The sequence below is a fragment of the Cygnus atratus genome, chromosome 1 (assembly GCF_013377495.2).
Source record: "Cygnus atratus isolate AKBS03 ecotype Queensland, Australia chromosome 1, CAtr_DNAZoo_HiC_assembly, whole genome shotgun sequence".
NCBI lineage: Eukaryota > Metazoa > Chordata > Aves > Anseriformes > Anatidae > Cygnus > Cygnus atratus.
The window spans coordinates 164,706,311-164,718,056 of NC_066362.1; the positions used below are offsets into that span (position 1 = coordinate 164,706,311).

General features: G+C 40.3%; 1 protein-coding gene across 1 annotated transcript; it reads left to right on the plus strand.

Annotated features, from left to right (window-relative positions):
• Positions 1 to 3,963: 3,963 nt before the first annotated feature.
• On the plus strand, positions 3,964 to 11,345 carry COMMD6 (COMM domain containing 6). Its single transcript, XM_035561274.1, has 7 exons — positions 3,964 to 4,118; positions 4,378 to 4,436; positions 5,013 to 5,078; positions 5,240 to 5,316; positions 6,222 to 6,390; positions 7,422 to 7,574; positions 8,609 to 11,345. The coding sequence occupies exons 1-7, from the start codon at positions 4,070 to 4,072 to the stop codon at positions 8,657 to 8,659; spliced, it is 624 nt and encodes a 207-aa protein (XP_035417167.1). The 5' UTR covers positions 3,964 to 4,069; the 3' UTR covers positions 8,660 to 11,345.
• The last annotated feature ends 401 nt before the right edge of the window (positions 11,346 to 11,746 follow it).

The window sequence follows — 11,746 nt, forward strand, 5'->3', positions numbered from 1 at the left end:
AGTCCCTAAGGGATCCACTAAGAAGTAACAAAACAAATGTTTTCCATTTTCTCTTCTAAAGCTGTGAATCCCCTCATACCTTCCCATCTCAGGATCTCAGGAGCATATACATATCCTGTCTTGACCTTTCAGCTAGGATCAAGCACAGTGTAATATATATATAATACATATATGTATATCTAATTTAGTGTTATACTTCCTTTCAAATTATCTCAGAAAAGAGCAAAAAGGAAGGAAAGCGTAAAAACAGATTCCCCTGCCCTGCTAGGGCTGCCTGTCCCCTTGCTCTGCATGCACCACATCTCACCCCGTACTCAATACAGGCTTCAGCTGGTGTATATATGTGGCTCCTCGCAGCTCTGCCCCCAGGCCTTCTCCTAGGGTCTTTGGGCAGCTGCGTAAAGCCACTCTGAGAGGGACAGTCAAAACTGATTTAATTTTCTCTCTCTCTCTTTTTTTTTTTTTTGGTCCAGAAGTTGTGGGAATGTTGTTTTCTTCAGAGCTGTGGGGTCACTAAAGGGACAAGAGATTTGTTTGCATCATGAGAAGCCTTGCTTTTCTGACAAGCAGGTGAAAAACGAGGAACCAGAGGTTTTATAGGCTTGTGGGTTTTTTTTGTTTGTTTGTTGTTGTTTTTTTTTTTCTTTTTTCATTAGCAGCCTTAAAATTTACTAAATGTCTAACTTTGTACTGACAACTGACAAGAAAAGTGTGGTAATTCTTTACTTCTGTAAAAGAATAGGTTACCTGGTTTGTTACAGGGTGCTTTTACCTGCCTCACGAGCATGCAGCAAACTGTTTTCCATGCATGAATTGCTTTGTTCAGACTGGTTGCCATCTCCCAGCTGCATATATATTTCTGCTCTTAGCCAGGGTACTCACCTCCTGAACCCCTGCCTTCAAGAGAATTCAAGCCCTGTCCATGGGCAGCCTGTGGGAGGCAAGAGGCATATGATGCAAAGGGCTGTAAGAAACAGAAACGACCACATGAACATTGTCCCTTCACCACACCACATGGGAACTGCTACCTGTTTGTCAGTCACAGGATTTTAGTGCTTGTGAAGATTTGGGTGTTTGCAAGAGCAGCTGTACATTTATTTTCTGAAATGGACGTTTGGGGAAGGTTTTTGTGAAGTGTGGGAGCTGGTCCCACAGACCTGTCCAGCCTTCACACAAATGAACAGATGGACTTGGAGCAGTGGTAAGCTGGTGTTGGAGCCACATTTATGCCTGGAGTGAGCAGGCAGTGGGCAGGAAAGGAAGAAACTGCCAGTATACAGGCAAGTCAAGAAGTCCTGTGAGAGATGTTTCTAGCTGCTGTAGAGACAGGAGTACCAAGCTGACAGGAGGCCAAGAAAGGTAGGGACATCACAAAACTGGAGGCCTAAGCACTGGAGAAACACAGCTGTTAACAGAAAGACTTTCTCCCTTCTACCTAAAGAGCTCCTTGAAAAACTTGGTGTAGTTCTTTAGTGAGTGTTGATGTTAATAACAACACCCCATTCTGTAAATGTTACATTTGTGAAATGGAGTAAATTACCTAAAGTAGTTTTTATTTTACCCCCTGTTACTACTAAGCAGGATTACTGTTATTACACGTCTGCATTTGAAGATTCTGTATTGACCTGTAAAGAATACCACAGCATCTCTCCTTAACAATCCAATCTTCTGCTAGCTAATGAGATATGTCTTTGTTTCCATACAAAGTGTATCCTCATATTAGGTTTTCAGTCCTTAGCTAGCTAAAAGATGAGCTGCTACTGTCAGATCACAATCACAGCCTGCATCTGAATTCCTCTGCCACAAAAACCTTCAAAGAACATACTTACAGGAGGCAACAGTTTCTAGAGACACAATTTAATACTAGGGATGGGCAGACTAACTGAAATCATTACATTCTTCACCATCCTGCTGTTCCAAATTCAAAGAACTTGTTAAGATATGTTTGTGGACGATACTGAATTAGGGGACCAACTGCACCCTGGGGTGCATCAAGCACGGCACTGCTAGCTGGTTGAGGGAGGGGATTGTCCTGCTCTGCTCTGTGCTGGTGCAGCCTCACCTTGAGCACTGTGTACAGGTTTGGTCAATATAAAAAGGACATAAAAAACTTAGAGAGTGTCCAAAAGGTGGGCTACAAAGCTGGTGAAGGGTCTGGAGGGCAAGACATGTGAGTAGCGGCTGAGGTCCCTTGGTTTGTTCAGCCCAGAGCAGAGCAGGCTGAGGGGAGGCCTCATGGCGGCCTGCAGCTCCCTCACGAGGGGAGCGGAGGGGCAGGCGCTGAGCTCTGCTCTCTGGGGACAGTGAGAGGACCCGAGGGAACGGCATGGAGCTGGGACAGGGGAGGGTCAGGCTGGGTGTTAGGGAAAGGTTCTGCACCCAGAGGGTGGTCAGGCACTGGGACACTACCCCAAGACAGGGGTCACAGCACTGAGCCTGCTGGAGTTCCAGAAGCATTTGGACAGTGCTCTCAGACATAGGGTCTGATTTTTGGGTGGTCCTGTGTGGAGCCAGGACCCAATTGATGGCCTTTGTGGGTTCCCTCCGATCCAGTACATTCTATGATTCTATCAAAATAACTCCAAAACAACTCAAAATTTCAGCAAATGGTTCAGAATTACTCTATAATTACCAAACCACCAAAACATTCAACTTCACATCTATCTCCACATCTTGGAAAATGAATGAAAGGTAACATAACAAGTATTAGTCATATTGCTAAAGGCACTAGTAAAAGACTTGATGAAAATGTAATATAAAATAATATACAAAGTTCTGTAGATAACATACAAAAGTATGCAGTAGTTACCTAAGTTAAGAACAAAAAGACTGTTGAGTCATGTCCCTCCTATCACAGGCAGATCTTACCTCTATGTACATTGTGTTTTGACAATCATGAGGTCATAGAAACACATATTACTCAAAAACATTTGCACACTTAATTAGATACTTTAAAAGGGAGAGGCCAAGTACCATAAATGTATAAAGTTCATAAACACACATACCATGTTCCACAAGAATTTCCCTTTGCATGAAATATATTCTAAATACTTCTTCTAAAATTCATTTTACTAAAAAAAAAAATAATAAAAAAAATCCAACACATAATTTAAGAGTAGCCAGCACCACTATGTGACTGGTTGCATTTCACTACTTGGTCAGTCTTACTATAGGTGTACTAAAATTGTAGCATTACAATATAGAGGGAAGCCAGAAGTAAAAGTGATTGCTAGAAAAGTCTAAGAATATTTTTTGTTGTTGTTGTTTTTAAAACATGAGACTGGTAAAGGATCAGTGTCATTTCAAGGTTTCAGCTACACCCCAAACTTACTGCATTCAGTATGGAAATTTTATTGAAGAGAGTGGCCTTCCAGTCCCTAAAGGGAGCCTACAGGAAAGCTGAGAAGGGACTCTGTCAGGGGGTGCAGTGATAGGACAAGGGGGAATGGCTTTAAACTAAAATAAGGTAAGTTTAGATTAGATATAAGGAAGAAATTCTTTATTCTGAGGGTGGTGAGGCACTGGAACAGGTTGCCCAGAGAAGCTGTGAATGCCCCATTCCTAGAAGTGTTCAAGGCCAGGCTGGATGGGGCTTTGGGCAACCTGGTCTGGTGGGAGGTGTCCCTGCCCACGGCAGGGGGGTTGGAACTGGGTGGTCTTTAGGGTCCCTTCTAACCCAAGCCGTCCTGTGATTGTATGATTCTCACTGCAGTTTTTCAATAAATGGCTATTCTCCCATTGAACCGAAGGCACAACTGACCTCCGCACATCATTCACAACCTGCGGTTTCCTTGCAGGTGCACGACCCGCAGCCCACCCGCCCAAAGCACGGGACGCGCACACACCTAACAATGCCCCGCACCCAGCCCTACACCACCAGCCTACAACACCCCCCGGCGGCACCCAGCCCCGCCCCGCGCCGCCCCGCGCCGCTCGGAGAGCGCATGCGCGCTTCCCGCCGGCCAGTAAACGCCGGGCCGCCAAGCAGCCCTGCCCCTTCCCTCCCGGAGCCAGTCAGGACGGCGCGCGGCGTGTGGTGGAAGCGAGGCCTCGTCGGGAGCGCGGCGCTATGGCCGCCGGCTCTGCCGTGGTGCTGGCGCGGGCCTTGGAGGCGCTCGGTGAGAGGGGGCGCGGGGCTGAGGGAGGCTTGGGGAGCAGGCCGGGGGGCGCCTTCCCGGCTCGTCGGGGCCAGCCGGAGCCTCCCCGGGGCGGCCGAGACCGCCGCCGGCAGCGGGAGCCCAGCGCTGGGAGAGCAGCAGGCCTGCCTGCTGGGTGAATAAATCCGTGACGACCTGTGGTATCTTCAGGGAGATGGGCGACTTGTTATGATGGTGTTCTAAGGGTTTGCTTCTGATCTCAGCTACTTGTGTCTTTCAGATGTTGGCGGTGCGGCAGATAAGATTAGTTTAATACCTCAAGACTTCTTTGCAGAACTAGTAAGTACAGCAGTGAGAGGGATACAGAGGGCTTCTGGTATTCTACAGATCTTGGAAACCTTTTTATTTAAGCTCTTCTACTTTCTTTTGTGTGTGTTGCAAAGCAAAGGTTACATATGTGTAGCATAGATTTATGTGGCTCATGAAATAAACTATTCCTGCCAAGAGCAGTGAGATTGCTTAAAATTTGTGTTTATCACAGAAGACTTTTAAGGATATATTGTTCTTTCTCATCTTAATCAGATGCTAGCCTAGCTAGCTTTACATTCAGCTCCTGTGTGTCATAAAGCTCTGTACTTGGACAGGATGGCCATTGAACTAAATGGTGCATTAAAGAACAGCAAATGAGGTAGTATCTAAAAACTTTGAGCTTATTTGCTTTTCTTGGTTTGATATAATTTCAATATCCGTCACTTGCATCGCTGTTTTTCCCTTTGTATATAAAGCCTCATCTTATTGTCCATTTTTGCATTAACCAATTTTCATTTTTGTTGCAATCTCCAAATATTGAAACTTGCTTTGTCTTGTATATTGAAATACATATTTAAAATGTTTTCAAATTTATTTTCTTCTCAGTGTGAGCAAATAATTCAACATCTGAACCATAAGATCCCAGGTGTAAATACAGTTGAACTGTGTCGGGTAAGTTTGGATATTAGCACTTAGAAGCAATTATAATTGCTCTGTACGTTGTACAGGATACATTTCACAATTCAACTTATTTGTGTATGTATTTATGTGTAGAGTCTTTTGTTCCTGTGTAAATTATTGTTACATGTAATGATTTGATCATCCTGTTTTAGAGGCTGCGGACATCTGGAATTGAGATCAGTGTTGGTGAGCTGGCAAAAATAACTAATGTTGTTTCCTTTTTGTTTAGGTAAGCACAAAATAACATCAAAGGTGGGTATAAAATGAACTGATTTGTGGAAAGGGCTTAGTTTGTGTTCTTAAGGTTAAAAAAAGTGTATTAACTGCATACATGGACTCAGTAGTGGAAAAACAGATGAAATTGTTCTTCTTAGAAGCTGTCTGCAAGCTTTGGAACTACTGGCAAAATAAAAGAGAAAGTTAATGGCAGTTCTAAAGCTGTCAGCTAGGCCTTTTTTTCTGTTTTATTGATGCCCCTGGGATTAGAAGGAGGGGTTCTGCGTGAGCAAACCTAGGGTGGTTTTTTACTTGCTCTTTTTTGACCTATTTCCATGGGGAGAATTGAGTGGCACTTTTTGTTGCTCTTCCTCTGGACTTGCTGCTGTTTCAGTTGGGGGTTTATTGCATCATTTGACTCCTGTTATGATGAATTATAACACTGCTTAGAGGTCCTTACATGGCCCTTGGTGGTGCTTAAATTGCCTCTCCTAAATGTTTAATTAAACTGCCTCATTTCTAAAGTAATAATACTGTTTAATAGTCTTAACTGCACTATACACACATCTGTCACTGAATTGTGCTCTTTTTTCACTTTCAACAGCACTCAGAGGCTGTGATTATTTTTGTTTGTTGCATGTTGCGTAAGCCCAGCAAAGCTTGGTTTCTGCATATTAAGACATGTTAAAAGTCAAGTGGTGTTGTTTTTCACGTGGGTACAGAAGTCATCTTCCCAGAGGAGTAAAATATTCTGCATTTAAAAAAAAAAGAGAAAAAAACACAACACAATATGTCCAATTATTTTGAAGTGCATAGACACATAAAGCTGAAAAAAATGCCTATATGGGGTGAAGTGAGGAACTTTATTGAATTCTTGGAGGATGAAACTGATGTGATGTTCTTTGGATATACCTGTAGCACAGCAGCCAGAAACAATATCTCTACAGAGGACCTTGTCACTACAGTGGGCAATGCAGTCAGCACACTGCCTAAACATGCTGTGCAAGTTATTCGTCATGTATGGAATGAGCACAGCAAATCTGTCAGCGTGTCAGAAGACGTAGGAAACATGGCCACAGTGGGGCAGGTAACTAACAAAACACAATTGAACAAACCATTTCCAGAAATGTCAGTGCTTCATTGTGTGCATTGTAGTGTCAAGAATGTGATGGTATCTTAGCTGCCGAAAGGTCTTCTGGGTTTGTGTTGCTGGAAGTCTAGCCAGACAGAAAAAGCATGTACAAAGGTCATCTAAAGCCTAAACTTTCTAATATTACTGCTTGGATGGTAGATAAGGATTTCACAGCTTTTTAAAAATTGTTTCATAGTATTATTAGGGAAGGTAAGTCAGTATGACAGACAATTTAACTGTTTTCAGTGTTATTTGAATTGTTCTTTAGAGTCAGTAGCACCAGCACATCAATATGTTATTCTTTGTCTCCCTTAAATTTACACTATCGTGAAACTTTGCCAGTTTCCAACATCTCTTAAACTTCTTGAAAAAATAAGAGTGCATCTGCATTTCTAGTTTTTGTTCCTAACACCAACAGTTAAAGAGTACAGAATAAGATGATGGAAAAAAAGTCTGAAGCTGGATCATAAGCTTCTAAAGGCTCATTTCACTTCTTTGTTCCAGTTCTGCCTAGCATAAAGGGGTAAAAATACCTAACTTGTATTTATGATGAGCTTTATCTAAAACAGTTATAAATACCTTTTTTCCCCGTTATTGCTACTGTAAACTTTTTGTATACTGACTAGTTTTTTCATATTCATTTGATTTAGATAAAGAGAACATAACAAAACCATGAATGATAAACAAGCCAGTTGAACTCTGGGACTTAAGCTATTACCAGAACTTCTTGAATATTAACAGTACTTTAATAAGCAAAACAGATTAAGTGAAATAAGTTATTGGGTATTTTTCAGTCCCCTTCTGCTTTTAATAGAAATGGCAGAAGACTGTTTTCAGAGTAATATTTGGCATGTATGTTTGTTTCCCATATAGATATGGGCTCTGAATGTCCTATATTATCTGTAAAAACATCTGTCCAACAGTATAGCAATGGTAGGGTAGATCTCTTCCTTTAATACTGTTTCCAATAATTTTCTTCTCTACAGTTTGTAGATATTAAATGGAAGCTTGGAGTTGCAATGAGCTCTGACACCTGCAGGTCTCTGAAGTATCCTTATGTTACAGTGACACTAAAAGTGGCAGACCCTTCAGGACAAATAACGGACAAAACTTTTGAAATGACAATCCCACAGTTCAAGGTCTGTAATCCTGTGTCATTTGATTCAGTCTCTTCAGAGCAACAGTGACATTGTTGTGAAGAAGCAAATGTGTACTTTGTCTACATGTAAATAAGCATTACGCTAGTATGATAACTTAAAAATGAATTACTAAATAATTGTTTAAAAGACTGAAAATAAATATTTAGTTCTACAACTCTTATTCTAAAATGTTAATTTAGCAGCAATTACTCTGTCACGATTTATCTTAGCTGAAATGACAAATCTAAAAGTTTTTTTGTCTTATCGCTCTGCCTTACTAGAAACTGGGAATATTCTGAATCTATGAAACTGTTCACTAGCCTCAAAATCTAAAACTTGGGTTATGCCTGGCCTTTGCTAATGATAAAGAATGGAGGTCAATCTCCCTTGTCACTGTTGGCTCTTAATTGTTGTGCCTTCATCTATGAACTTGTGTAACTTGGTTTAATTTAATTATTTAACAAATACGGCACTTCTGGTGTCATTCTCTGTTTAGAGGGCCAATGCATCATGTAGAATATTTTTCAGGTTTACGGGTGAAAAAAATGCTGGGAGTTGAATAGGAAGGAATTTGAGAAGGATATTCTGAATCCTTGAGTGTTCTGCAATCTTGTATTACATCTGGCTGAAACCTATTTTTAATTAGCTGTTAACTAATGTAAGGGATGCTGTATGTGACAAGTATGGGTTATTTCAGCTGGGATTAGAAGCATTTGCACGAGAGATTTTTAGTTTTTCATCTGTGGTGTGACAGCGACTTTGGTGTGTTTTTTGTCTTTCCCCATGTCATCCTTTCCTGTTAATAAGCAAAGGCATGCAAATAAGTCACCAACTGTGTAGATTTAATAGTGAATGTGCCCAAATTCCAACCAACCCCCAAAAAGAAATGTAGAAACTTCCAGTTCAACATGCAAATTCTATCGGGAGGAAAGAAGCAAACAATGGATTGTGACTTTTGTCTGTTGTGCTAGTTTGAACAACAGTTCAAATTTTTCTTTGTGCAACTGAAATTTATCTTAATTCTTCCTTTCCAGAACTTCTTCAGACAGTTCAAGGAAATGGCAGCTGTTCTTGAAACAGTTTGAACAGAATTCTTTTATTTGCACTACAGTTTCTGGCAGACTTGTATCAAGTAAGCTTTCTGTTCTGCAAAAGGAACAAGTGCCATTGTTCAGCAAGGTATGCATGCTTGTCCTTTCGGCAGGTATCAGCAGCATCATACACTTTTTGGCAGCATTATCCGTGCATTGCTGTGAAGATTTCTTTGCTTTTGAATACTTGAAGCCAGCTCTACAGCATTTGTAAAACTGGTCAGCTTTCTTAATCATCTTAAACAAAAGATCAGGATGTGTACAGAGAGAAGAGTCACTATAGACTTTCTACTATCCAAAAGAAAGAAAGTACATTTAAGAAACAAGATGTCTAGCTCTGGAGTGCAGGAAGACATGAAAATCTTAATTTGACTAAGGAGATACTGAAAGAAGTGTAAATACCATGATAAGTTTTCTCTGTAGAACTGAGATGTGCTTGGAATCAATGAGATCATTAACTAAAAGTATAGAGTATATAAAATCACAACATAAGTGTACTTATTCCTGAAAAGTAGCAATGTCATATAGTTAGTTGCAGGTATTTGCAGACCAGGCTTCCAGTTGTCTTTTAACTGGAACATGTCTTTGTATTAACAGCTTGGTTATTTTTAAATATTTCTCACCACCCAGACTTCTGAAAACTGAGTTAACGCATAAAACCTCTCTGGAGATCTAAACTTCATCTTCTGAAATGAAGACTGGTGCTAGTTTTAAATGTAGAAAGAAAGGCTAACTTAATTCAAAAGCATTTTAATATATTTTTGCCTTTCTATTTAATCCAACTCTAATCTGTGTCACTCTGTTTTGATTAGCAATTTCCCTTCTAATTAAATTAGAATATTGATGTAGTTGTCTCACTCTGTGCTCTGAACTAAAAAAGATCGAGAGGAAACTCGAAAGCTCAGGCTGGTGTGTTAGCCAAGAAGATCAGAAAAATTAGTGTACTGAAAGTCAGCAAGATTTCTGTGCTTGCTGTATTGTGTGGCAGGAATCTTCTGGAAGGTGTTGCTCTCTTGCTCTCACAGTGTCCTAACCGGTCAAATTTTGACTTGGATTCTGAAGGAGAATGGGGACGTTTTCAAAGGGGAGTGTCAACTCTGGTGTGCTATAATGCTCTCATTTCATTTTTTTGTTGAGCTTTACTAAACAAAACCCAAACTACAAATGGGATGAAATAAGAACACTACTGTTGCATTGCAGGACCTGATGATGATGTAGTAGAGCAGAAAGTCTGAAGAGAGAATTTGTAATAAGCAGGCTGAAATTTATGTTTTAACTTCAGGATGGTAGAGACCAAGAACCAGTTCTGTTGGGGCAGATCCTCAAGTGATTTCAGGCCCCCTTAAGTGAGAATACCTACCTTTCTGATCCATATAAAATTTTTATTAACTTTTTTTAGAAGCTGGCTGGAAGTCATAGATGCAAGTTTTGCCTGCCTTTGTCTCATGAAAAATAAGACTGCAATGCATTGTGCTCAAAGCATGCTGCACTCCTTTGAATATAGTAGGAGTTTTTCTCTTTATAAGTATTATAGTACATAAAAACAGTAATTGGTGTTTCTTAGAACCCGATTAAGTGAAACAGTCATCTTTAAAAAATAAATAAAAACAGTAAAAAGTCTTGGCTGTTGATCTGGACAATACTTCCTCTGTGCTGCTGTAGTCAGAGGTGTTTCCTTTAAGGCTGGGGGGAGCAGAATGCTGTTTTCTGGGCCCCTCTCAATGGGTTGTCACAAAAGGGTCTGAAGAAAACATTTCCCATTTGCCTTTTCCCTTGTCTTTCCCCAAGGGCCTGGGGATGAATGTGGTGCAAAAAAAAGTCTGTGTGGACAAGTGAGCAGCTGATATTTTTACTACTATTATATTTTTCTTGATTTGTAGAAGTTGGAGTGTAAGACTGATATGACTGGAAAACTGTCGTGCTTTGGCCTAGTGAGTTAATTGGTTTTCATCATTGTAAGAATTCCAGAAAAAATACTTTTTTTTGGTAAAGCTGGAGCATACAAGTACTTCGGTTCTTCGTATAGCTGGAAATATTTGTGCCTTTGTTGGAACTGGATGGAAAAGATTTAGTTAATCATGTCTTAAGTTCTAAAACCAGCAAATTAGTAAACCCTGGAAGGTAACGAGGAAATGTTTTGTTACCATATTTGTTTGGACCATATCCAGGAGGAAAAAGTTAGCAGCCTCAGAAGGGTGTAACTGTTACATTTTGTCAAGTTGAATATTCTAGAAATACTAAGGAATGTTTTTTGTGGTGTCACTGAACTCTAGCAGGTGGTAAAGCTGGCTGGAAGTTGCCTAGGTATGTGTGCAGCACAACACTCTGAGACTTCTTAGAGGTGTTTATGGACATCTAGGAGATGTGATTAAAAGTTGGCTGTGTACGCAAGCTGTGAGGCTTGTCCTGATCACTATCACTAGGAAGTCCTGTACTGTATAATGGAAGAACTACATACTTTATGTAAAAAAAAAATCAAACCAAAACAGTTTGCAGGGTAGCAATATTAATGTTTCAACAAGCTGTTGAATTGTTTGGTATGTGCAGAATCCAGATCTTTTCGAAGAGAATCGGGAGTTCCTTGTGTGTTCCTAATTGCCCTCGTTGATTGATACAAAGTTGTATAACATGATATTTTTGTAAGTTCACAAGCAGTCATTAAACATACAGGTAACAAAGATGAAGATGGTCTGTGTTTTGTTTTAAGCCTACTGCGTGGAAGTCTCTCGTAAATACTGTAATGGGTAAAGCTCAGAATTAGACTATGCCTAAACTTCTTTCCTTACTAGAATGGGATGAGGTTCAGACAAATGCAGTCCTTCTCTGAGATAGGGTAACAAAGGGATAATGGCAGGCTGCTAGGAATATTTATATTGATTACAGCTAGACAGAATGCTGTATCGAGTCTGGAAAAGAGGACATACGATATTAATGAATCTTTGTAAGAAATTGCAAGTAGTTTTCTTAAGCTTATTTAGGACACAACTATACCATTTCTACCTTCAACATTTGCATGGAACAGGCCAAGAGAAAGGAAAAGGGAAGAAAAGGTATTACACAGTAAACAAGGCCAAGGGAATG